Consider the following 24,903-nt stretch of genomic DNA (forward strand, 5'->3'; position numbering starts at 1 on the left):
ACAAAACGTGGAATCCCGACAGGACAATTTTTAAGAATCAGACGGAATTGTACTCATGATGATGAATTTGAACAAGAAGCAGAAAAGCTAGCAGAAAGATTTAAAAATAGGGGTTATCCCAACAAGTACATACGAAAAGCGTGGCGTAGAGCCAGATTCACTCCAAGAGAGCAATTACTTCAGGTCAGAAAAAAGAACACACAGGCTAATAATGTGGTTAGGTTGATTACGACATATAATGAGGGTTGGAATCAAATTTATCTGTTCATTAATGCCAGCCACTAGGAATATTGTGAATCATGTGGACAATTCTTGTGTCATGCTTCATGATTTCATTAATTGCCAGACACCATGGGTGATATATCTTCTGGAATGTGGATGTTCAAAGAGATATGTTGGTCAAACCAAAAATCCTCTTAAATTTAGAATTCAACAACATCGTTCCAACCTAAAACTGGCCTTTAGGGACTATCAGGAGGACAAAGTTCTGACCACTGTGGCAGCACATTCGCTGACATGCTCCCTGAGTAAAATAGAAAGATGGAAGGTCTATGGACTACAAAGACTACAGCCTAACAATAGAGGGGGAAATCATACCACCAAAATGTTACAGTGGGAATTACGCTGGATACACAAACTGGGTACGCGGGTCCCAATGGGCCTTAATGAGGACTTCAACTTGGGCTGTTATTTGCCACAGTAACATGTCTTTTCACCTCTGTTGAAATTTTTTTATCTGGCTTTTTATTTATTTTTCTGACCTTATATAGTAGTTCTATAGTAACTCTACATCTTCTATGACCTTAAGGTGAGGAGGTCGGACTTTTTGTTGTCTTGAGTGTCCACTGTCGGGCCTATTCAGATATGTTCTTTGGAGAAGGGCTTCTGTAATGACTCACACGTCTGATATGTGACCTCCATTTTGTGAGTAGATGGAGGTCCTTGTTTGTGACCCCAGGGTCCTGGGTAAGAGGACTGGTCTTATGTTTTTCCTGAGTGCTGCTCCTTTTTGTTGAATTGGTTAATCTTTGTGTAGGGATCTTGAGTCCCTGTTTTCATCTGCATGACGTTTACTTATATGCTGTATATATATATCTTTTTCAGAACTTAGAATACAATTGGGTATACCTTGGTGTATGGAATGCAGGATTAGGACTATGTTGGCCGTTTGGGATGAAGCAACCTTCCTGTCTGAGCATTGAAGATTTCATTTTATGTTATGTGATTGTTCCTGCTTATGGACTTTAATTGTTAAAGAGGTCTTTTCCTCTGGGATGCTCTCTCCTTATTATTTGAATTTAGGGATTCTGTATATATACATGTAATCATATGTTTTAAATTATGGAGAAATATTCCTATGGTATAAATCTAGTGAATTGTGATATTTATCCCTAAAATATTCATATATGCTCCAGATGCCCGTGTATGTTCTTGGGATATTCTGAGTCTGTGTAAAATCTTTTTTCTTTTTTAAAATTGTATGTATATTTATCTTTCTCCACTGGGTGGCGGCCAAATTCTCTATTCATGAGCGTTACTGTTCTAGCATTGAAAATGATATGTGATATATTATTTGCCCACTAGATGGCGCACATAGGGTTTTTCATGCGTATCATTTAGTTTTCATGCGTTTCAACGTACGCATGGCTGGCCGCACGTGCTGACGCAATGACGGCACGTGGGGGTTAGCCTATGACGCGGCCGCGTCCAGGGAAGTACTTAAACTGCGCCAGCTTCCGTTTTAAATCGTCCCTTGGCAGCTTCGGCGGAACTAGTGGGGCAGCGTGGGTAGCGCTGTGCAGCCATTCCTGTGTCCATTTACTTATTCATTGGGTGAGTCTTGTGCTTGTTCTCTGCCATCTTTTTTACACTCCTGAATCCTTTTGGCATGCGGATTGCCACCATCTTATTTCACTTGCTCTCTTACTCATTTCATCTTGGTACTTGCTGGGTCTTTACTTTTCTAATTTTTTGCACCCATATTTCAGCAGTTTGTATTCCTTTCACTAGGTATCACCATTAGTGTCCTGCTTGGTTCTTTTACACTTCCCCTCCTCACTATGTCTTATTGACAACCTAATTTGAGTTTGTATTGATATTGATGTATTGTATCTACATATTTATATGTCTTTCACCATAGTATTGTGGACCTTCCATGATATCTTATCATCCAGTATAGCACTAGAAGATTAGCACTTGCACTTTGTGTTGAGCAGGGAATTTGTATAGGGAATTTATATGTTTGTACATATCATCATATGTTTCTCCTGGGATATGGATTTGTGAAACAGATGTCTTTAGTTTATATTTCTTATACATAATTTCTGGACACTGTTACCATATTTATCACAAGGTACCCAGGAGAACTATTGACCTTTCTCATGATATATTGCACACTTGACTCAAATATGTATTTTTGTTATTCAGGGGCCTGTGTACCAGGTCTGGCTGCCTGTTTTTAATTGTTTTTATTTTTATGAGCTGGTTTTGAATAAAGATTTTTTCACTGATTCAGGTGTCTTTAGCCATACATTAGCCACGACTCTTAGCTAATTACTATTAAATAGGGGAATCTAGTTCTTTTTCTTTCAGTAGTATGTTAATTTAGGTCGGTGACCTATTCCCCAAGTATAAATACTTAACAAAGTGATTAGGCAAACAATTTGTTGCCTTGATATGTCTGCTCGTGTTGCTTTAGTGTGAATTACGCCTCTTCCGCATCCCCGCGCGCCCCCACTCGCCCGTACGTGCGTCGGATTCGATTCCCCGCTTGTCCCCGCCAGCGCCGCTTATCTTCTGCTCGATTCCCTGCCATTGTCCCCTCGCGGGGAACGAGCAGGGAATCGGCGGTGGCAAGATCTGACCTGTCGGATCTTATCAATCGAGCCGCATCAGCGGCTCGATTGATAAGGAACATCGGAGCCTCATCTACGCGTGTAGATGAGGCTTAATGCTTGGTACACACCATAACATTTTCTGTGAGATTTACCTGCCAGATAATTTCCAACATGTTGGAAATTATCTATCTAACCATCTATCTGCCTAGCAATTACGCATTGTTCTACTCAGCAGGAGATAACCAGAAGACAATGCACCAGAGATAGTCACCAGTCTCTACAGAAAATAATCTAACAGAAAATCTGACAGAAACAGAAAATTGTATGGTGTATTCCCAGCATAATACAGTTAACTTGATCAAATATTTTAATAGTTTTGATGGATTTGTATTCAGTTTAGCCCCAATTTGAACATCAGCCTGTACTGCTGAGATGCTAAAGGCGCGTACGTTAAAAAGGGGCGCTGGGAAAAAAGGGCGCCGGGTTTTAAACGATAAACATGGATAACGTTTAAAAATGTAATGTACTATATTTCGTTTAAAAATAATGTTTTATAAAGTTATAAATCATTAAATAATGTGCATGAAATTGGCAATTGTGAAAACGTTAATCTTCCGTTTAAAAAGTGAAACGTATAATAACGTTTAAAAAAAATAGTAAGTAACCCTCCCTGTACCTACCCCTAACCCCTAGACCCCCATGTTGGTGCCTAAACCTAAGACCCCCCTGGTGGTGCCTAAACCTAAGACTCCCCTGATGGTGCCTAAACCTAAGACTCCCCTGGTGGTGCCTAAACCTAAGACTCCCCTGGTGGTGCCTAAACCTAAGACCCCCCTGTTGATGCCTAAACCTAAGACCCCCCTGGTGGTGCCTAAACCTAAGACCCCCCTGTGATAAGCATTAATAACGTGTGAAAAAAATATTGTGCTGTTTTTCGTTTAAAAATAATGTTTTAAAAAAGATTGTACTGTTTTTCGTTTAAAAATAATGTTTAAAAAATTATAAATCATAAAATAATGTGTAATCATGAGAAGCAGTTATAAAACAGTAAAAGTCTCCGGGCGCCGCTTATAAAACGTTATTTTTCTCCGGCGCCCTTTTTTCCTGTCGGGCGCCCATTAAACGATATTTATTATGGGAGTGAATGGCGGCGCCCGATTTGTCCACTTGCCTCAGGCGCCCGAATTTACTGTTCCCGCTAAAGGCTGCCTAGTGTACAAAATTACTACTAGGTGGGAAAGCAGTGACCCGCTACATGGTCAGTTAAATAAATTATATACACTCAGCCACTACCGAGCCAATTGTGCAACTAAGTGTCTGCAACTGTAGCAGAATAAATAGTAATCACTCTCAATTGTGATGATTTTTTTTCTTGTAGTATGCAGCACAATAACATTATTTACATCAAGGTGAAATTGCAGAGTTCATCCAAGCATTTTGTAACAGATGTTCACAGCCCCTTTTCCAAGCTACAGTGAGAAGGCGCATTTGTTTCCTATTGTAGAGAACTTACATTCTTCCGCATTGCTGGGTAGAACTTCGAGGTTCTGGAAGCCATTGATGATCCCAAGCTTGTCACTGTGCAGCTGCACATACAGCCGCCTGTCACCCACCTGCGTTGGTGTGAAGGTAATTGGGTACATTAAGCTGCCCTCGGGGATCACATCATTACACCTGAAAATAACAATGGAAGGTTCCAGTTTATGTTACGTACATTCATTGGTCCTGTGTGATTACACTATTATCCTTCCTCATATTATAATCTCAAGCTATGCAGCAGGAAACCTCAAAGGGAACAGTTCTCCAATCACAGCACCCTCTACAGCATGAAGCATTGTGATTGGCCAAATAGTGTGGGCGTAGCTTACTACAATCTGTCTGAAACCTAAAGGTTTGAGAGATTGCTGTCCACTAGTGATGAGCAAAAATGCCAATATTCTTTTCGCATATATATATATATATATATATATATATATATATATATATATATATATATATATATATCTTGTTGTGATAAACATTTTCGGGGGGGAAAAATATCATTTTATGCATGTTCACAAATTATTGCTGTAAAGTATCGATTCAAGTACAAGCTATTTTTGCGAAGATTTTCTCAAAATCGAAAATAGCAAAAATTTGTAAGCATTACTGCTGTCCACCCAATCTCATTAGTTAAATTTCCTGATGAGCTTTCCTGCTGGTCCCCTAAACTAGGCTAGCGCCTGCATTTTAAGTTTATGTGACCTGAAACAATGTTTTGCGGTCACTTCATGTGTCAGTTTGTCAGGGACCAAATGTAACATCACATAAGAAAATTGCAATAAAATAAATTTGATTTCTTTAGAACTGGGGAAAAAAAAAAAAAAACAACAGAAATGTGTAAGAGTACCTTTGCTTTCATTCAGTATGCCCTGTTTCCCACTAGGCACTATGTAAGAATAATATACAAATGTGCAAATTCATGCAGCTTTAGGCTGCTTTCACAGTGGGACGTTACAGCCTGTAACACTCCCCAATGCACAGCAATGTAACTGCAATGGGCTGTTCACAGTGCCCACGTTGCGTTACATTGTAACGCTGCACGTCAACCTAAAGTGCAGCATGCTATGGTGTTAGAGCGGCTTTGCCGCGTTAGCCTGCTTGCACAGGCGCAGTGAGTAGCCAAATGGCTAATTAATATTCACTGCACTGTGCTGACGTCACTGGCGGGACCACGTGATGCAGAGTGTTCCGCTCACGTGGTCTCCACCAGCGCATGCGCACTATAGTACGCATCACGGACACATCAAAGAGCCGCTTAACGCGGCTCTTTGCTAACGTCTTCTGCCACCACCACCATGCGTTGCGTTAGGTGCACGTTATGCGACCTTAACGTAGCACCTAACGCAACGTCTTAGTGTTAAAGAAGCCTAAATGTGGATCAATCAAAGGCTGCCACTGTAAAATGCGATTAGTCTATTGTCAAGTGGCATAAATGTGCATATAATTAGTGTGAAATGGAAATGTGCATCATCTTGCAATTATTTGCATTTTATTTGGTAAGGATGCATACACACATCCACTTTTGCTTGGCCAATCACTGATCAATTTTATCAACTCCATGTAGTATGAAGGCCAACAGCTTTTCAATAATATGAATAGATTGAGTAGTTACCATAAGCTCCCATACTACATAGTGGTAAAATTGGTCAATCTTTGGCCAATCAAAATGTAAAGTGTATACCAGGCTTAAAGCTTGGTACACACTTAATTATTATTGGTCAATCACTGACCAATTTTACCACCTCTGTGTAGTATGAGGGTTTACCTACACAATCTGCTCATAGTATTCAGCAGATTTGAAGCTGTCCATATTTTGCAGGCCAATTCCCATCAGATTTCAGCATGAAATCTTCAGGGAATCGGCTGAGCCCGCAGCCTCCGCCCCTGCCCCCAATGTATAATGTGCCCCCCCAGTGTGTGCATTTATAAATTACCCATCCTGTGGCCGCCTTCAAGCGTGTCCCGTCCATCTCTCCGGGTTCTAACAGCCGCATACACACTGGATGCGCATAACACCTGTGGTCAGAAGCTATGCGCCTTCAGCGTGTATGATGCAGCTGTTAGAGCCCGGAGAGGACGACGGACACTGCGCAGAGGCTGCTACAGGACAGGTAATGTATAAATGCACACACTGGGGGGCATATTTATACATTGCGGCGGGGGTTTCGTCGTTTCTGTGCTCGCTCCAAAATCAGCCGCTGTACCGCCACACAGGAAGAATGTAACCTAGTAGCAGCAGTAGTCACAACTGTTAAAACGTACCTGTATATCCTCTCTTTATACAACAGTCCTTTTCCTGTTGTCATTATCACACATTTCTTCAGGTCCTGCTTCAGATCGTTGGTTAAAACCACCATTGCAGTGACTGGCTGAAACTGCACAGCGATCTTTGGCATCTGCATGGTATAAAACCAGATCTAAATTCAGCTGTGCAAAGAAAACATGAGCCTAGCATAAGACGATTAGAAGCTTATGCATTGGCTACTCTGATCATAGCTGATAAAACATTTTTACATTTTCAATAAGCTCTATAGGAAGCCAGTAATAGTCCAGTTGCCCAAAGGATCAATCAGCCGATCTAATAAAAGCAATCAGTCGGAAGCGATCGGATTGGGTACATGTTCCCTTCCGACCGTTAGAATTTAGATCAGCTGGTCGATTGTTTGGGAAATTGGACCATTTGTAACCTCCCTGCTGCCACCTATTCACTGTCTGTGTAAAGATGGGTGTCTGATCAATAAAGTTTTGGTTTTTTTTGGAGGCCAAGAGCCTTTGAGAAGTATATACATGGTGGTGTTGCTGTGTGTTTTGTCTTTCCTAACTTCTGTTTGTTGAGCACTGAGGGAACAGGGTACAGTCCCATCACATCCTCTGTATCTACTGCTTATTGCATGTCTGATTTCTGAGTATGGAATTGGGGAGAGAAGTCAAAGATCTGTGTCAGTATAGCTGGGTTGTGCTGAGTTTTGAGAGAGCTCATATTTTTAAAGTGAACCCAAGGTGAGAGTGATATGGAGGCTGCCATATTTATTTCCTTTTAAACCATACTAGTTGCCTGGCAGTCCTGCTGACCTATTTGGCTGCAGTTTTGACCATATTGTCAGAAACAACTGATCTGCTGCATGTTTATTCAGGGTCTATGATTTAAAGTATTAAGAATATATTATAAATAATTGTTACAAAAGGACAGGCCGTTAATGCACTATTAAAACATAACTTATTGTTATCATATACATTTTAAATAGACTGGGGCAACAAAAGACAACATACACATATAGTAGCAAAGAACATGATGCCAGAAGAAACAATGGCGTATGATACCTAATGCTAGGTACACACAATGAGATTTTCTGCCATATTCACTGTCAGATGGATTATTTCCAACATGTCCGATCTGATTTCCAATCCATTTTCCATTCACTTCTATGGAAAATCGATCAGATATCCAATAGGACATGCTGGAAATATTCGATCTGACAATAAATCTAAACACCACACTACAAACCACTACCCCTGCTTGTGCTTATCAAAAATCTTTATTACTTGGCATACAAAATTCAGCATGTGTTAACGCAATACCCATCCATATAAAACCTCTTTAAAACCATAGATTGCAACACAAGGAGCATAAACAATTATTCCCACTGTCGCTGCGGTGGTAACAATCAGATTTGGTCGCCCAGCTCTCACCTTATGCTGATCAACCCGATCCACCAACCGCAGTCTGACATGTGTTGGCCCTCCACTGGCGCACGCCACGAGGCCTCCGCACTCACACACTGCCAATGGCCATAGAGTCCCACTTTATACTCAAACAGTAGCAATTGGATTCCAGACTGCGGAATACGGAAATTCAAAGCAAAACACACATTGCACTTCGATTCTACACCAATCAGATGCTGATTATTGTCACACGATCACTACTGATCCTTAAATAGGTTATTGGATGACACACAATACTGCCGTTTATTCACTAACGAGTCCATACCAGTCCTAGATGCATTGCCTCCAGTAATCTTGTTGCGTGTGGTAAGACAAACTGACACAGACCTGCAGCGATGGTAATGTTACCAGTAAGGCGGATGGCTCATTACCGATTAGCAGCTCGCAGCTCTTCAGACGGTCTGTGAGGGAGTTCTCTCAGAGCGCACTGTGCCGTTCCTCACCCGACGTTTGCACGTCACCTCACCGTCCTATGCTGCCGGCTAACTTCTCCGTGGGACTCTGTAGCTGTGCCTCCGGCGTTCCGGGTCTCCTGAGCGCTCACGTGGTTGCAACCAGACCCTCCCGCTGACGGGTTTCGCCCCGCCCACAGGGCTTTCGCAAAGCGTGTATGGGTAGGGTTTCCCAGCCATGTCTCCCTCATATCCGGTTTTGATTCCATATAGTCAGCAGTAAAACCAGGAATAGTGGGCAGTAATTAAAATTCTAAACGGCTTCTTGGCATATTTTCTTCTATAACACTCACTTTAATATTGATAAATCAGCATCTAAGGCCACCTTGCAATGTCCCATTTTTTCATTACCATACACCGCGCCATCAATTAAAACCCAATCGATAAAGTGTCCATCCACTGAACAATTCACAAATCATTGAAGGTTAATAAATTTACTCCAGAAAGTACAACATATTGATATCCGAATTCAGCCCTAGAGGAATTTTTATTCCCAATCGATAAATCCAGGTTGTTTCAATCTCGTACAGTTCGTTTTCTATGTCACCCCCTCTACTTGACACTTTCTGTTTAATAATACCTTTAAATCGCAGTCCTGTTGGGTCTTTATTATGGTACATTTCAAAATGTTTCCCCAAAGGGCTGTCTTTTTCAGCTTTCTCAATATTTTTCACATGTTCGCCTATTCTCGTACCCAATCTTCTTTTTGTTTTTCTGATGTAAAGCAAGTTACAGGGACACGTAATACAATACACAATTCTTTCTGAATTACAGTTAATGTTGTCCCTGATCTCATATACTTTTGTTCCCTTTGCATTAGTAAAAGTTTTTGTTCTTTCAACCAGCCCACACACATTACAATTTCCACAACTGAACATTCCCAATCTTTGTGAAATCTTCCCCAACCATGTTTCCTTTTGCGTACTATTAAACTCAGATCTTACCAATACATTTTTCAGGTTCGGAGCCCTCCTAGCTGTCATGTAGGGTCTTTCCCCCACCACATTGGCAATTCTTTTATCCAGCATCAAAATATTCCAATGCTTTTGTAACACTTGTAGTAAGCCATACCAATGTGCTCCATATGCTGTCACAAAGCTAATTGGGTCATTTTTTCCTCCCACTTTCTTTTTTGGTGACCTCCCCGTGCCACTCTCCTCTCTTCTTTTTTCTCCCATTCTCTGGAACTCCTGCTCCACCAACTCCTCCGGGTAACCCCTTTGCACTAGTCTATCACTCAGCTCCAATCCCTCTTTTTCAAAGTCACTATCCAATGTACAGTTCCTTCTGTGTCTATGGAATTGACCTCTAGGGTTGCAGGTTTTGGGATGCTAAATGATGACTCGAGTAGTGGAGCAAGGTGTTCCCTGCCGTCGGTTTCCGATAAGTCATTGTTACAAATATTTCTCCTTCTTTAAGAATCACTAGATCCAAAAAGGTTAGCTCCGTTTTACTTGCCTCATATGTGAACTTTAAATTTCTCTCATTGTCACCCGGGTTGATCAGCATAAGCGAGAGCTGGGCGACCAAATCTGATTGTTACTACCGCAGCGACGGTGGGAATAATTGTTTATGCTCCTTGTGTTGCAATCTATGGTTTTAAAGAGGTTTTATACGGATGGGTATTGCTTTAACACATGCTGAATTTTGTATGCCAAGTAATAAAGATTTTTGATAAGCACAAGCAGGGGTAGTGGTTTGTAGTGTGGTGTTTAGTTGTCTAAGGTAACCACAACCCCTCCTCCATGCAAAAGGAGTAGTGCTACGAACTAAATGCAGGCCACCCAATTTTTGGAATTTTTTGTAGAGTGACAATAAATCTGCCAGAAAATCTCATCGCATGTACCTAGCATAAGACTTTTGAGGTCTGCATAATATAAGTACGGTAATTATGTCTGCCTGTGTCCACCTGGGACTAACAATCTGAGAGGAAGCAGACAGACTGTGGCTGGCCAATATGCCCAATGAGAGACCACAGGCAGTAAAATTACTAAATGAACCTGCAATCCTCACAGGCAGACAGACATCATCTACGACCTCATCAAGCTGACGTTAGCAGGGTGAGAAAGTGAGCAACAAACGCACAGCCTTCATATTTACAGTGTTCATCAGGGGTAAAAATATGTACAGTGCATAAGTGCACAATAATAACAATCTCCCCACTAACAAAAATAAAGCAAACTGTCAACATATGTAACCCAAGTCATAGCTGCATGCCGCCCAGCTCCAACTGCTTAAAGGGAACCTGAAGCGAGTAAAATTATTTAAAATAAACACATGACGTAGCGGCAAATTAATATTACATACTAACCTCACCATCAGGCTTGTAGAGAAATAAAGTTTAGTGAAACCAAGAGCCCAATATAGTGTAGTATGTTAAGTATAAATAAAGTAAAGATAATCAGTAAGAAGAGTATACTCACAAACATGGGTTACCACACAGGCAACCACTGTATAGGCAGGTGAGGAGATTAGACCTGTCCTCACTCAGGATTAAGAAATCGCTCTCTGTAGATCAGAAAAAGGGGTAGATCACCCCTCCACCAGGGGTGGACACGGTATAGCAGTAGGAGAACAGAGGCGCCAGCAGGATAAAAATGGATAAAACCTTTAAAATTTGCTTGGAGGAAGCGGTGTACTTACCTCCTTAAAACAGACACAAAAGACTGTCTGAATATTTATTATATAGTACCCCAAAAGTGCAACGCGTTTAACAGGCCAATCCCGCTTCATCAGGCAATAAACGTGGGGACAAACAGAATTTCGGCAATAGCAGGTGTAGCGCTTCCTTGGGGGTACTACGATACCTATACTGGGGGTACTACTATAGCTATACTGGGTCCACTACAATACCTATACTGAGGCCACGTCTATACCTACACTGGGGTCACTACTATATCTATACTTGGGGCGCCACTATAGCTATACTGGGGCCACTACTATACCTATACTGGACAGGGCCGGATTTGTACTTTCTGCAGGGGTCAGTGTGACAGCTATTAAAGAGAAGGTGAAGAAACTAGCAGAGCTCGCTGATGTTTGTGAATGCCTGCATTAAAACTCAGCGGAACTTAGTTCTATGTAAATCCCTGGTGTTTCTCACATCAACTTGTATGTCCATCATACAGAGGAATGGATCATCAGGTGACAGCAGATTCTGATTGTTATAACACACCAGGAAATGTAAGAGAGAGATAAAGGGATTGGGGAACCCTGGAATTCAGCTATTAGTGCAGAGCAGGGCACTGGCTGGCTGCGCTGCGGGACCAGAAGAGATGATTTACTTTGACATATGACCTCTTCTCTCTCCAAGTCCTGCCATCCTTCTGATTTTATTGCCTTAGGCCTTGGCCTTTGTGGCCTTCCCAGAAATCTGGCCCTGATACTGGGGCCACTACACTACCTATATTGGGGGCACTACTATACCTATACTGGGGGCACTGCTATACCTATACTGGGGGCATTACTCTACTTATACTGGGGCACTACTCTACCTATACTAGTGGCCCCTACAATACCTATACTAGGGACACTACAATATTATACTGGGGGCACTACTATACCGATACTGGGGGCACTACAATAGTTATACTGGGAGCACTAAGATACTATACTGGTGGCACTAGTATACCTATATTGGGGGCACTGCTATACCTAAACAAGGGACTAGGGATGATCAAAGATATGCAAATTCTTCCGAGTTGATGCACATTTTTATGCATGCAAATAAATGCAGTTTGAAATGGTCCTTTTTCAAGCTGCATATATTTGCATAAACATTTGCATAATTTCAGAAGTATTTGCATCTCATTGACCATCCCTACTAAGGATATGACACTACCAATGAAGAGAGATTACTGGGAATTTGAAATCTTGCTGCTGGGGAAACGGACCACTGGGCTGGTTGCCAAGGGGATAATGGATGGGGGGAGTGACTGACTCTGCCTTAGGGTGGGGGGGGGGCAGATTACCTTTGTCCCATGGCCCCATGCTGCTTAAACTGGCCCTGGTTGCACATCTTCCCTTACTTGCCCTATACATCAGAGACAGGGCCCCTGGTTAGCGAAGGTGATATTCATAATATTTAACCTTATAGGGTGCTGGCTCTACCGGAAGGAGGCATATGCAAAGCCTTCACTTAATCCTGCAGCTGCCATAGAGTCCAGTCGGAAAATCCACTTGGCTTCTGTTTGCAACAGTAGCCTGTCGAAGTCACCTTCCTTTTTTCCTGTTGACCTTCTGGATGCCAAAAAACCTGATACCAAAGATATTGTCAATATGGGCTTCTCTCCAATGCCTTGCAATGGAGGTTTCTCTTTTATTTTGAATGTCCCCATATGTTTAAGACAACCCCCTTAGGTTTACAGTTAAAGTGGACCTGAAGTCTTGCACAGGACACAAGGAAAACATAACAGAAATGCACCCTGTATGTATTTAAAGAGTTTAGCCTGTGTAATTCCCCCTCATTTGTGTTTAATCGCTAGTTGTAATTTGATCTCCCCCCGTGTCACATGACTGCCTATGGCAGATAAAGCAGATAAGCCTGTCACACGCCCCCTAGTGGCCTGACCACACAATACCTTCCTATCGGTTTCAGCACACAGACCAGCCAATCTCGTGGACGCAATCGATGAGCTGACACCGCTAGAATTTTGGCAGCAGACAGACTAGAAGGACACATGCGAACTATAAAACACAAAATACTAGGCTGCCACCATCTCTGTTTAAATGGGAAAGAGAAGCCCTCTCTGGCTGACTCTAAGACCTGCGGATAAATCGGTTAAAACACACCCTATTCTGGCTAATAACAACACTTCTCGGTAGGGAATCTTCATAAAGCTAGGATTCGTTCTGGGGGGCTGAATAGTAGGTTTAGCTGAGAGATAAATTACTTTTTAGAAGTCTTTTATAATAAATGCAATATAAATAATTTATATATACAGAAAATCATTAAAATCAACTATATAACATTAAAATCAATTATAGAGACAATAGTAGCGCAGTATAAAAATAAAAAGGGAAGAGGCAAATGAATACTTAAGTTCAGGCAAAAATGTCCTTTTGGGTAAACACGTTAAGTTCCTTTGTTTCCAGAGCAAAGTCCAAACAGGATGGCCGCTGGTTCAGTCTTCAAACCAGCAGCATGCTTTCGTAACGGTAGAATATGGAGGACTGGGGAGGAGTTCCCATGGAGTTCTTTTAAATGACCCACATTTTTGGGTGGGGTCTCAGGATCATCCCCTGGGCTGGATGGGGTGCGGTTACCCTTTTGGGTGGAACATTTGAGTCCACAAGAATATGACATTTTCATATTTCCTTGCACGCTCGTCGCACACAAATAACAGTCACAGATTCATATTCCTCAGAATATGACAATTCCTATGACATCAAACTTGTCAGTGTCAGTGGCACCAATTTAATATTAAAATATTCACCAGATCCGGACCAGCAAAATGATATAATTTTCATACCTCTCATATAAATTTGTGCCTGCGCAGTTAACCGCGGGCCACGTGGTCATGATTGACAGCGGCACTTCGTGCAGCCGCAGTAAGGCCCACCCCGCGGTCAGCCTAAATACCGAGCGTCGAGAGCGGGATGGCAGCGGGGAGCGGAGGTGACAGCATGGGACACTCAGCTGCAAGGGGCTGGAGAAAGCCCCTGGTGTGTAAAGCTTATTTTAATTATTTCCCCTGATAACTCCTTTAAACAAGCAAAAATCATATATTAAATCTATTTTCACTCTGCTCCCAGTGCAGCCAGCAGGTCTCAGTCATGCTGAGAGGAAGGCTCATTTCAGCCCTGTACCAAATGGCTCTTTTCAGCTCAGCAATTCACACCTGGGTGTCATTGGTTCCTTGAAGAAACTTCTTTTTGAACAAGTTAAAGAGGAACTTCAGCCTAAACAAACATACTGTCATTAACCCATTCAGGTTCCGTCGTTTTCACGTGAGAAATGTTCACTTCCCATTCATTAGCCTATAACTTTATCACTACTTATCACAATGCACTGATCTATATCTTGTTTTTTCCGCCACCAATTAGGCTTTCTTTGGGGGGTACATTTTGCTAAGAGCCACTTTACTGTAAATGCATTTTAACAGGAAGAATAGGAAAAAAATGGTAAAATTCATTATTTCTCAGTTTTCAGCCATTATAGTTTTAAAATAATACATGCCTCCATAATTAAAACTCACGTATTGTATTTGCCCATATGTCCCGGTTATTACACCGTTAAAATGATGTCCCTATCACAATGTATGGCGACAATATTTTATTTGGAAATAAAGGTGCATTTTTTCCATTTTGCATCTATCACTATTTACAAGTTTAAAATAAAAAAAATATAGAAATATTTCATCTTTACATTGATATTTAAAAAGTTTAGACCCTTAGGTAAATATTTACATGTTTTTTTTTTTTTATTGTAATGTTTTGTTTTGTTTTATACTAAAAATTTTATTAGGGTACTTTTGGGAGGGTGGGAGGTAAACAATAGATTTATAATGTAAATGTGTGTTAATTCTGGTTTTTTTTTTTTTTTCAGGTGTAGTATTACTTTTTGGCCACAAGATGGCGGCCATGAGTTTGTTTACATGACGTCACTCTAAGCGTAGCACGCGCTTAGAGTGACATATCGGGAAGGAAACGGCCAGAAAAGGCGCAGCTTCCGAGAGAAGCTGTCGCTTTTTCAGCGGGGGAGAGGAATCAATGATCGGGCTCCGTAGCCCGATACATTGATTCCTTGGCTACCAAATCCGCGGCCGGGAGTGCGCGTGCACGCGCACGATCGGCCGTGGGGGCGCGCGGTTGCGCGCATGGTTCCTGGACGTAGAAACTATGTCCAGGAACCAAAATAGGTTAAGTTACATTAGTTATGTTAATTAAAATAGATCGGTAATATAATCTCTTACCCACCCTGTTTTAAAAGAACAGGCAAATGTTTGTGATTTCATAAGGGCAGCCATCTTTTTGGTTGAAAGAAGGTTACAGGGAGCATGAGACACAGTTCCAACTGTCCTGTGTCCTGATCAGCCCTCCCAGTTGCTAGGCAACGTGAATAACAACATAGGAAATCCCATCATGCTTTGCACAGCATCAGGGGAAAAAAGCCTGGGCAGTTTTCTTTGCTGGGGCGAAGCTTAGCTAAAAATGCAGCTAAAAATGAGACTTCTATAATAAAAACAAAGTTCTGATGCTGTGAAACTGTTAGAGAAACACTAAAGGTAGCCATACACTGGTCGATTTGCCATCAGATTCGACCAACAGATAGATCCCTCTCTGATCAAATCTGATCAGAGAGGGATCGTATGGCTACCTTTGCTGCAAACAGATTGTGAACCAATTTCAGCCTGAAACCTTTCACAATCTGTTGTGGTGGTGATGGTGGTGCTTCCGCCACCGCCTCCCCCCCCCCCCCCCCCTCTACTGTTTAAACTCTACTAGCGCCCTCTACTGTTTAAACTTCCTGCCGGGCAGGAAGAAGTGAAGCATGCCGGACCCGGAGACCAGACCAGAGCGGAGACGGAGCAGCGGTGGAGCAGGTAATGTATGTGGGCTCTATTGCGTCGGTCGTCAGTAACTCGAACGCCGCTAGCAACGCGCTCCCTACCCGTGGGCGATCGACGGTAATTTTCCGCACGGAGCGATCGACGGGATCGGACGAAATGGGTCAAAATTCGGCGTGTAGCGGGAACGATGTGACAGCAGATTCGATCCCAGTGATCGAATCTGCTGTCGATCTGGCGGGAATCGGCCTAGTGTATGGCCAGCTTTAGCCTTTTCAGTTTTGCTGAGTAGATTTGTAGTCTGGGGGTTAACTTTAATTAAACAAACATGCCTTATCAGAGAGCAAACTTGTCTCATGACAAGAGCTTTGCTAATCAGCTCCAAAAAAAGCAGAGACCCCAAGGCTTTAGGTCTGCTAGGACCTAAACGAACAATCGGTGCAGGAAACCGATTGTAATTGCGTTTTCTTCTCTCACGGCTCTTCCGTGACAAAGCCCATTTGAAAGTACAGGCTGTAAACAATATGTCTGCTTCCATGAATCAGGAAATAGAAACTGCAGATTTATTTTAGGATCAGGTGTAACAAAGAAATCTTTTTTTGTTTAAAAGGTTATTATGCTGTTGTGTATCTGTTAGAGCAGAGAGGAGTTCTGAGTCCAGGTCCGCTTTACTAAAACTTAATATGAGTTATATCAGAAAAGGATTTTGTTTGTAACAAATGTCTGCAACTGGTACCACACCTGAACATGCCACATTGTTTTGGGGGCAGACAGGTTTTAACCATAGGTGTATTTTGGGGGCACCTAAACTCATTGTGCACCAACATATCCCTCAGATTAGCCGGGATTCTGTATGTGACAATGGGATTCTTTGGCAGGATCTGGCACAAATCTTGATGTAAAATTGGCCAATATCGTTGTAAGATTTGAAAAAATCTGATGCGATTGGTCTGATTATGTGCCGATTAATCTAGGGGCTGTACACTCCCTCTTCAGCCCCCACCCTCATATTAAGTGCCATAGTGTGTTCAGTGCCCTTTGCCCTGTCATATGCCCCTCTCAGTACAAAAAACCCTGTTTTTAAATCTCCTTCTCAGGCCCTCACGCTCCCTACTAAAAGCCTTCCATTGGGAGCAATTTCTTTGTCAGATCCTGTGCTCGGACTTAAAGGGAACCTGTAGCGAGTAAAATTATTTAAAATAAACACATGATGTAGCTGCAAATGAATATTATATACTAACCTCACCATAAGTATCTCTCTGAAGCTCACCATTTTCTTCTTATGCCCCATTCACACTTGCGTTTTGGCAAGTAAACGGACTGGATCCTGATCGGATCCTGACCTGATCCTGACCTGATCCTGATCAGAACCGTACGGTTCCGATCCGGATCCAATCCGTTTGTATCAGGCATGCATCAGGCTGCCATCCGGATCAGTGGGCAAAAAATAGTTAAATTTAAATAAAAAAAAATGTTGGGGTCAGCAGAAGGTGCACCTGGTGCACCTGTAGAATCAGGTTCCTCCGCTGTAGGCCTCACCTCCACCTCCGACATTCTGCCAAACAGCTCCAGCACGTCTGTCACTGCTGCTCCACTCCAGACATGCTTGGCCCATGTGTCCCCATCCGAAATGGCCGCTTGGATACGCATAGGAAGTGGGGTAGAACGTCAGGTTTTTGTAGGCAGTGTGTTCTGTGCCTTCCGTTTCCCATCGGTTTCTGTGTTCCGGATGGTGCTGTCAGGCTCAGGTCCGGCTCCGGTCCGGGTGCGTGGGCTGGAGATCCAGACCCAAAAAATGTTGGAAAAGAGTCCGGAGTCCGGATCCGATCCGGCTCCGGTACGTACGGAACGGACGCGTGTGAACGTCCGCATAGACTTTACATTGCTATGCGGAACGTACGTTCCGTTTGTACAGTATGCGGTCCGGATCAGATCCGGAAAATCCGGATAGCGAACGCTAATGTGAACCGGGCCTTACAGTGATCCCTTCCAGTTCTGACAATATTTTGTCAGAACTATAATATACCAGTTACTGTCAGTTATATATCAGCAGCTGTCAGTTACAACTGCATGTGCAAGGTAATGTCCATGTTTCCTTATGGATCAAGTGCGCGATATGACAGTTTAACAGTGTGCTGACCAGGAAGCTGTTATGGGGTAATGGCCATTTTTAAAATGGAGGACATAGAATTCCATTGATCACAGTGGACAAATGGGACGCAGGAGAGGAGAAAGAGATTGAGGAGTAGACTACACAGGAGGTAAGTATGACCTGTGTATGGTTATTTTTACTTTTTATTTTCGGTTCAGGTTCTCTTTAAGTTTAATTGGATTAACCACATGCTGGTTTCAGGGTTGTGACTCAGACTCTACTGAGGCCAGAAGATCAATAGGACCACCAGGCAACTGGTATTGTTTAAAATAAAATACTGTAGTTATGACAGCCTCCATATCATTCTTACTTCGGGTTCACTTTAAGTGTATAGATTACTTTTCCATGCACTGTGCTGCATCCTTATCTTAGATTGCTGCAATGTCCGGTTTTACCTGTATCACCAGGTTTGGTTTGCAGACAGTCACATCTTGTTCTGCCAGGGCAAAGCAACTGTCCTTGCTGTTGGGTTCCTTAACTAAAGCTGTAACCCTCAGCAGGTTATTGTCCAGCAGAACACTCTCATACAGCGAAGGGTTAATGTATCCAGAGACGCTTCTTTCTGCAATGGCATAAAAACAAGGTCTGTATAAGCAGTATGGCAGGTGCTTGATGTATTCTTATAAAAGCTAGAATGTATCGCCAAATAAACAATTTTATTATAACACTCGTAACAGCTACAGAGGAACACGCAGGGCCATATTTTTTTCCTAACCTGACTTTTTTTTGTCTTTCCCACCTTGTGACCTCCAGGTACTTTTCTGCCTCCTTGGCCTTTACATCCTTTGTATTTGTGATTGTACATTGCTGCAACCACTCCTTACCTTTGGGTTCAGACCTTGCTTAAAGGAATACTGTAGGGAGGTCGAGGGAAAATGAGTTGAACTTACCCGGGGCTTCTAATGGTCCCCCGCAGACATCCTGTGCCTGCGCAGCCACTTACCGATGCTCCGGCCCCGCCTCCGGTTCACTTCTGGAATTTCAGACTTTGAAGTCTGAAAACCACTGCGTCTACGTTGGCGTGTCCTCGCTCCCGCTGATGTCACCTGGTGCTTCTACGCATATACACTATGCTATACACAAGCGTAACTTTTAGGCAAATAGCCCGTTTCTTTGCACAAATTTCTAGTTTAATAATAACTAGTTTTACTGTTCAGATAATCCACTATATAAAACTTTATATGTTTTGTCTGCAGATTAGTTTCTGGCCATTAGATGGCGCCAAACCGTCTATAGGTTGCCTTATGGAGCAATAGCTTCAGCGACCATCTAATAAGTATGGTCCGCGTTGGCACCAGTAGCTTAGTTTCCTCCTTCCCCACGGAAGCCGATCATGAAGCGCAGATGCGCTCCACCGCATGATTGGCTGAATGGGAAGAGTAGGGGCGGCACCAGAGGGCGGAAGTCCGCCGGACGCCGTAGTAGAGGGTATTTCTACCCGGCCAGTCTGCCCCCGACTTACAGCCTCCGTAGAAGCACCCAGATAGCGCGAAACGGCCGTCAGTCTATTCCTGCACCCAGCGCCCACCACCAGCTCACAGCTCCAAGCCCTTTTTTGCACGGTTTGTGTAATTTTTATATACTGCACGCTATGTGATCAAAGTACCACCTGTGAATAAACACACAATACGCAGCAGTGCCGACTTCGCACTCTTCATTGTACCTATCTGATCTCTGTCAGACCTCATTTAGAGCACGCTGATTGTGCCACAAGAGTTTTACACGCTGTAGCCCTGCTGGTCCTTCATAACAACGGATGTAGATCCTATGTAGTGCCGACTCCCTCCTTTCCCCCTCCTATGCCTTTCCAATAGTTTTCAATCACTAGAGATTTCACTAAACTCTCTGCTAGTGTAAATAGATGGGACAGATTCCACTGGAGCGATTACGATTAGGTAAATTGCAATTGCAGGACATGCAGCATTTTGGGAGCATTTCCATTCTAATGTATTGTATAGTAGAAGGGAAATTGCTCCCAAAATTGCTTGCAAATCGCTACCACAAATCTCTAGCGACTGCCATAGCAGTTTGCACTTTGTAGTGGGTGTCAGGCCTTAGCGCCTGATGGTATGCTTCTAGTAAATACACTTCAGTAGTGAAAAATTTTATTAAAAGTGACACAAAGTACCCAGCTTCCTCATCAACAGATTCTAAATTTCACACTGAAATTTAATTGAGCAGCTGCACAGGACAGATTAGTGCCAAATACCTGCAGATGCACCCAATATATTTTTTTATCGCTCACCTGCCTCTGTACAGTATATGGTGGTGGGAGGAGCTCCGCCTTTTTAGAATTTTTTTTTACCCTTTTTATGTACAATTTTTGCCACTTTACTAACTGTACTGCTGTCTCAGCAGTCCAGCCCCACTGCATGCAAAGCATTGTAACATGGGAACTATCTTAAAGAGACTCCGTAACAAAAATTGCATCCTGTTTTTTATCATCCTACAAGTTCCAAAAGCTATTCTAATGTGTTCTGGCTTACTGCAGCACGTTCTACTATCACCATCTCTGTAATAAATCAACTTATCTCTCTCTTGTCAGACTTGTCAGCCTGTGTCTGGAAGGCTGCCAAGTTCTTCAGTGTTGTGGTTCTGTGATGCATCTCCCCCCTCCAGGCCCCTCTCTGCACACTGCCTGTGTATTATTTAGATTAGGGCAGCTTCTCTCTTCTCTCTTATCTTTTACAAGCTGGATAAATCCTCCTCTGAGCTGGCTGGGCTTTCACATACTGAGGAATTACATACAGGCAGAGCTGTCTGCACTCTGCAGGAAGAAACAGCCTGACACTTCAGTGGAAGATAGCTGCAGGGGGAAAGAAACACACAAATGATCTCTTGAGATTCAAAAGGAAGGGTGTATACAGCCTGCTTGTGTATGAATGTATTTTCTATTTGTGGACATACTTTACATCAACCTACTTCCTGTTTTGGTGGCCATTTTGTTTGTTTATAAACAAACTTTTTAAAACTGTTTTTAACCACTTTTAATGCGGCGAGGAGCGGCGAAATTGTGTCAGAGGGTAATAGGAGATGTCCCCTAACGCACTGGTATGTTTACTTTTGTGCGATTTTAACAATACAGTTTCTCTTTAAGGCACCATAGCCCATATGCAATTCACTTTTTCTCCTGAGTTTTCTCCTAGGAGAAAAAAATGTTATCTTCGATTTAGAATAACTTTTTAGCACTTTGCATTGGAAACAGTACCAGAAAGTAGGTGAAACAGTACTGTCAAAATTATGTATAAGTATTTGTTTGCTTGTTGGTAGTTTAAAGGCATTTTATTGACAAGTTTGAAAATTTCACCTAGGAGAAAACACAAGTGAAAAAGTGAATTGCATATGGACCCATATGTCAATTAATGTTGGTAAGCAAGATACTAATCATTTTGACCTGTACATAAATTTAATGTTAAATTTGGCTGAATTCCCAGGTCAAAACAAAGAAGAATTTAATCCTGGCGTAAAATGACAAAAAAATAAAAAATAAATATCAGAAAGGTAACATTAAGAACAATTTTACTATTTTGGTGCTTGCTTAAAGTGTACCCAAGGTGACCTGTTGTCACAGGAGCCCTGGTGGTCAGACCGCAAATGGCCTTCCAAACGGTGCCAGCGCACGGATCGTGCGAACTCTGGTCGCAGTAAATGCGCAGGAACCGTTGGGACAATCCGCAGACAAACCAGAAGGGAGCCTGTGAGATAATTACAACCTACACACGATTCCAGGGTATCTGCCACCACCACTGGTATGGGCCAGTGGACCCGATTGACTGACTGACTGGTCCTGCGAATAAAAACGGTTAAAACACGCTGTATTCTGTCTAGCCAACAACAAACAATAGTAACGTCTCTTTAGAGGTCTGGTTCAGTTGTGTGCGTGCTGAATAGTAGGGTAGCTAGAACAACAACTGACGATAGCGTCGGTTTATTGAAAGCAATATAAATAATTAATATATACAGACAATTATTACAATCAACAATTATTAAAACAGTAATAGCCAGTATAAAAAATAAAAGGGAGAAAATACTTAGGGTTTGTGGAAATATGTCCTTTTGTGGGAAGAATCATAAAGTCCAAGCAAAACGATTTCAAGTTCTGCAAAGTTCTTTGTTCCAGAGATAAATTCAGAGTTCAGCAAGTTTTAAAATCCAAACAAAATGGAGGATGTCCTTTGTTTCAATTCAGACAAGATGGCCGCTAGCCATGTGCCCTTTGTTTCAGCTCCGGCAAGATGGCCACCACTTGTTCCTCACGGTGGCCGTGTGTTCATGAAGATGGAAAATGGAGGAATGCCTGAGGGGTTCCTTCCAAAGACTTTTGAACAATGCCCACCTTTGGGTGGAGCCTCAAGTACAGCCCAGGGGTTGGACAGGGGCGGTGAGCCCACCAAATATGACATTTGTCATATCTCGGCTTACGCTTTCCTCACACACATGACCATCACATATTCATATTCCTCAGACTAGGCCAGATCATATGATACCAGACTTGGGCATGTTTGCATGCCCGGTTAAAAAACAGTGGAATCCCCCGAATTCTGGTTATGCCAGTGGCCCCAATTTACTATCAAAATACTCACAAGATCCGGACCAGCAGAATGATGTAACTTCCACAGCTCTCCGATGTATGGTACTTCTAAAACATGCATAAAGATCATAACTCTATGTTTCCCTATTCTGGCTGAATGGTTCCGCTAAGTCTGCCTCCTGCTGGGATTAGCTTCCTTGGCTCTGAAAAGACTCCTGGTTTGTTAATTAACATCTGAGTGTTACACCTCTGGCTTAATTAGCAAGTCACAGGGCACAGGCTTCATGAAAAGAACTCTGCTAACTAACTCCCCTGAAGACAGCAGAGACCCCCCAGGCTGGACTGCCTGGTGTCCACAGACTTGAAATTCTGATTTGGCAGCGCAACGACAACCGAGGCAGGAAGTCGATTGCGGCTGCATTTTCTGCGCACTGACGGCTCGTCCGTCACACCTGTGATGTGACGAAATAAGTGTGTATGTACTGTGCCAATCAAGTTAATAACTAGGCTGTGTTTTTTTACTGTATTTTCTTTTCCTGTTAACCCTCACTGATAAGAAATAACAGCCAGAAGGCTATTTCCTGCAGAGGACAAGAGAGTTTAATAGTTCATGTATCTTTGCTCTGGGACTCTTGAGACACTTCCCTTTAGCTGAGACAATAAAACTTTAAATCTACTTTGTAAATGTTTATACATAAAATAAAACCATCCTATATAATAAAACCCTATGGTCCATATGCAATTAACTTTTTCACCAGAGTTATCTCCTAGGAGATAATTTTCCTCTTCTCTTTAAACTAACTTTTTAGCATTTTAATATTGAAAAAGTACCCAAAAGTTGGTGAAAAAGTGCTATCAAATTTATTCTTAGTATTTTTTTGCTTGCTGGTGGCTTAAAATGCATTTTATGAAAAGTTCTGAAAATATCACCTAGGAGAAAACTCAGGTGAAAAAGTGAATAGCATATGGGCCTATGTGTCCCTGCATCATCTTCCTGTCCCTGTGTCCATGTGTTTTGACTACTGCGCATGTGTAGCCGTTGGGACAGGAGGAGGACGGGGCCAGGGGGGCGGCTGGTCATTGGTGTGTGCTGCGGGGAGTGCGGCCGGGTGCACGTGTGGCATGGAACAGACCCGTGCACCCTGGGGTCGCGTCACAGCCCTAGCGCCCGTTATTTAACCAATTGTTTATCTACGTTTATTTTCACCTTGCGGTCACTTTTAAGAGACTGCACCCCTGCAGAGTCCATATGGTCCACCTTTGCTGAGATAGCAAGAAAGATAAGAATGTATAGCCTTTCCACCCTTCATCACGATTGTACTGACCACAGCACTGGTGCATAGGCTGCAGGATGACATACCAGGAGGGTGTGCTTTCACATTCAGTAACTGTAGGAGGATTAACATCTAGAAGTACACTAGCATACCAAATATGTTCTCAAAGACCATGTGCAGCTACACCCAATATATTTCTCATTCTGTACACACCTGAGTGGTCCGCTGATAAAGTAAAGGAGGAAATTAATTGCTTAAAGTTTGTCCAATAAATTTACCTTCTCCTGGAGTAAGGTGAAGGTGGAACTTTTCACTCCAAAACTGCGTCTGGGTTACGCCATAGTCGTGTGCAGACTGGGCACCAATTACCAGCTCCAGATCCTTCTCCTCTGAGCTCACATTGGTCACAGTCACTTTAACACTAATGTCATGCCCATATAACTGGGCACTCTGAGGTATGATGGATGCAATGACAGGACTGAGGAACATAGGATGGTCCTCACTGGGTTGTTGAGTCTTCAGCATTAGCTGCTTGGCTTTCTGATCAGCTTCATATTCTTCTTTACTGCCTGGTTGAAGACCAAAAAAGACAGAAATCAATACTAGGTAGAAATGCACAACTAGCTACTCTCTGAAACTTGGAAAGCCATTTAAAAGTGATTTTTCTATTTTCACAGAGGCACTTGGCGTCCTTAGGACTGAATCTAGTTGTACCCTATTTGCCTGATGAAGCAGGATTGCACCTGCAAAATGTGTTGCATCGTGGAGTAGTCAAATAAAGATAATTGTTTACTGAAATCAACAAAATTGTGTCTTCTTTGGGGGAGGTAAGTCCACTACTACCTCCTACTTTTATACTGTTTTTTAGCAAAATATATTTTCTT

The 24,903-nt window shown here is 42.5% G+C and overlaps 1 protein-coding gene across 4 annotated transcripts in view; it reads right to left on the reverse strand.

Annotated features, from left to right (window-relative positions):
• LOC137542242 (protein 4.2-like) overlaps nucleotides 1–24,903 on the reverse strand; it is a 104,134-nt gene that overhangs the window by 12,133 nt on the left and 67,098 nt on the right. For all 4 annotated transcript variants that reach the window (XM_068264009.1, XM_068264011.1, XM_068264010.1 and 1 more), the window contains 4 exons: nucleotides 24,298–24,588; nucleotides 18,610–18,776; nucleotides 6,642–6,775; nucleotides 4,351–4,511 (listed from right to left, as the gene is read on the reverse strand). In XM_068264009.1, coding sequence (XP_068120110.1) covers nucleotides 4,351–4,511; nucleotides 6,642–6,775; nucleotides 18,610–18,776; nucleotides 24,298–24,588 — 753 coding nt within the window. The remainder of the gene's footprint in view (nucleotides 1–4,350; nucleotides 4,512–6,641; nucleotides 6,776–18,609; nucleotides 18,777–24,297; nucleotides 24,589–24,903) is intronic.

This window comes from Hyperolius riggenbachi, chromosome 12, assembly GCF_040937935.1.
Source record: "Hyperolius riggenbachi isolate aHypRig1 chromosome 12, aHypRig1.pri, whole genome shotgun sequence".
Classification (NCBI taxonomy): domain Eukaryota; kingdom Metazoa; phylum Chordata; class Amphibia; order Anura; family Hyperoliidae; genus Hyperolius; species Hyperolius riggenbachi.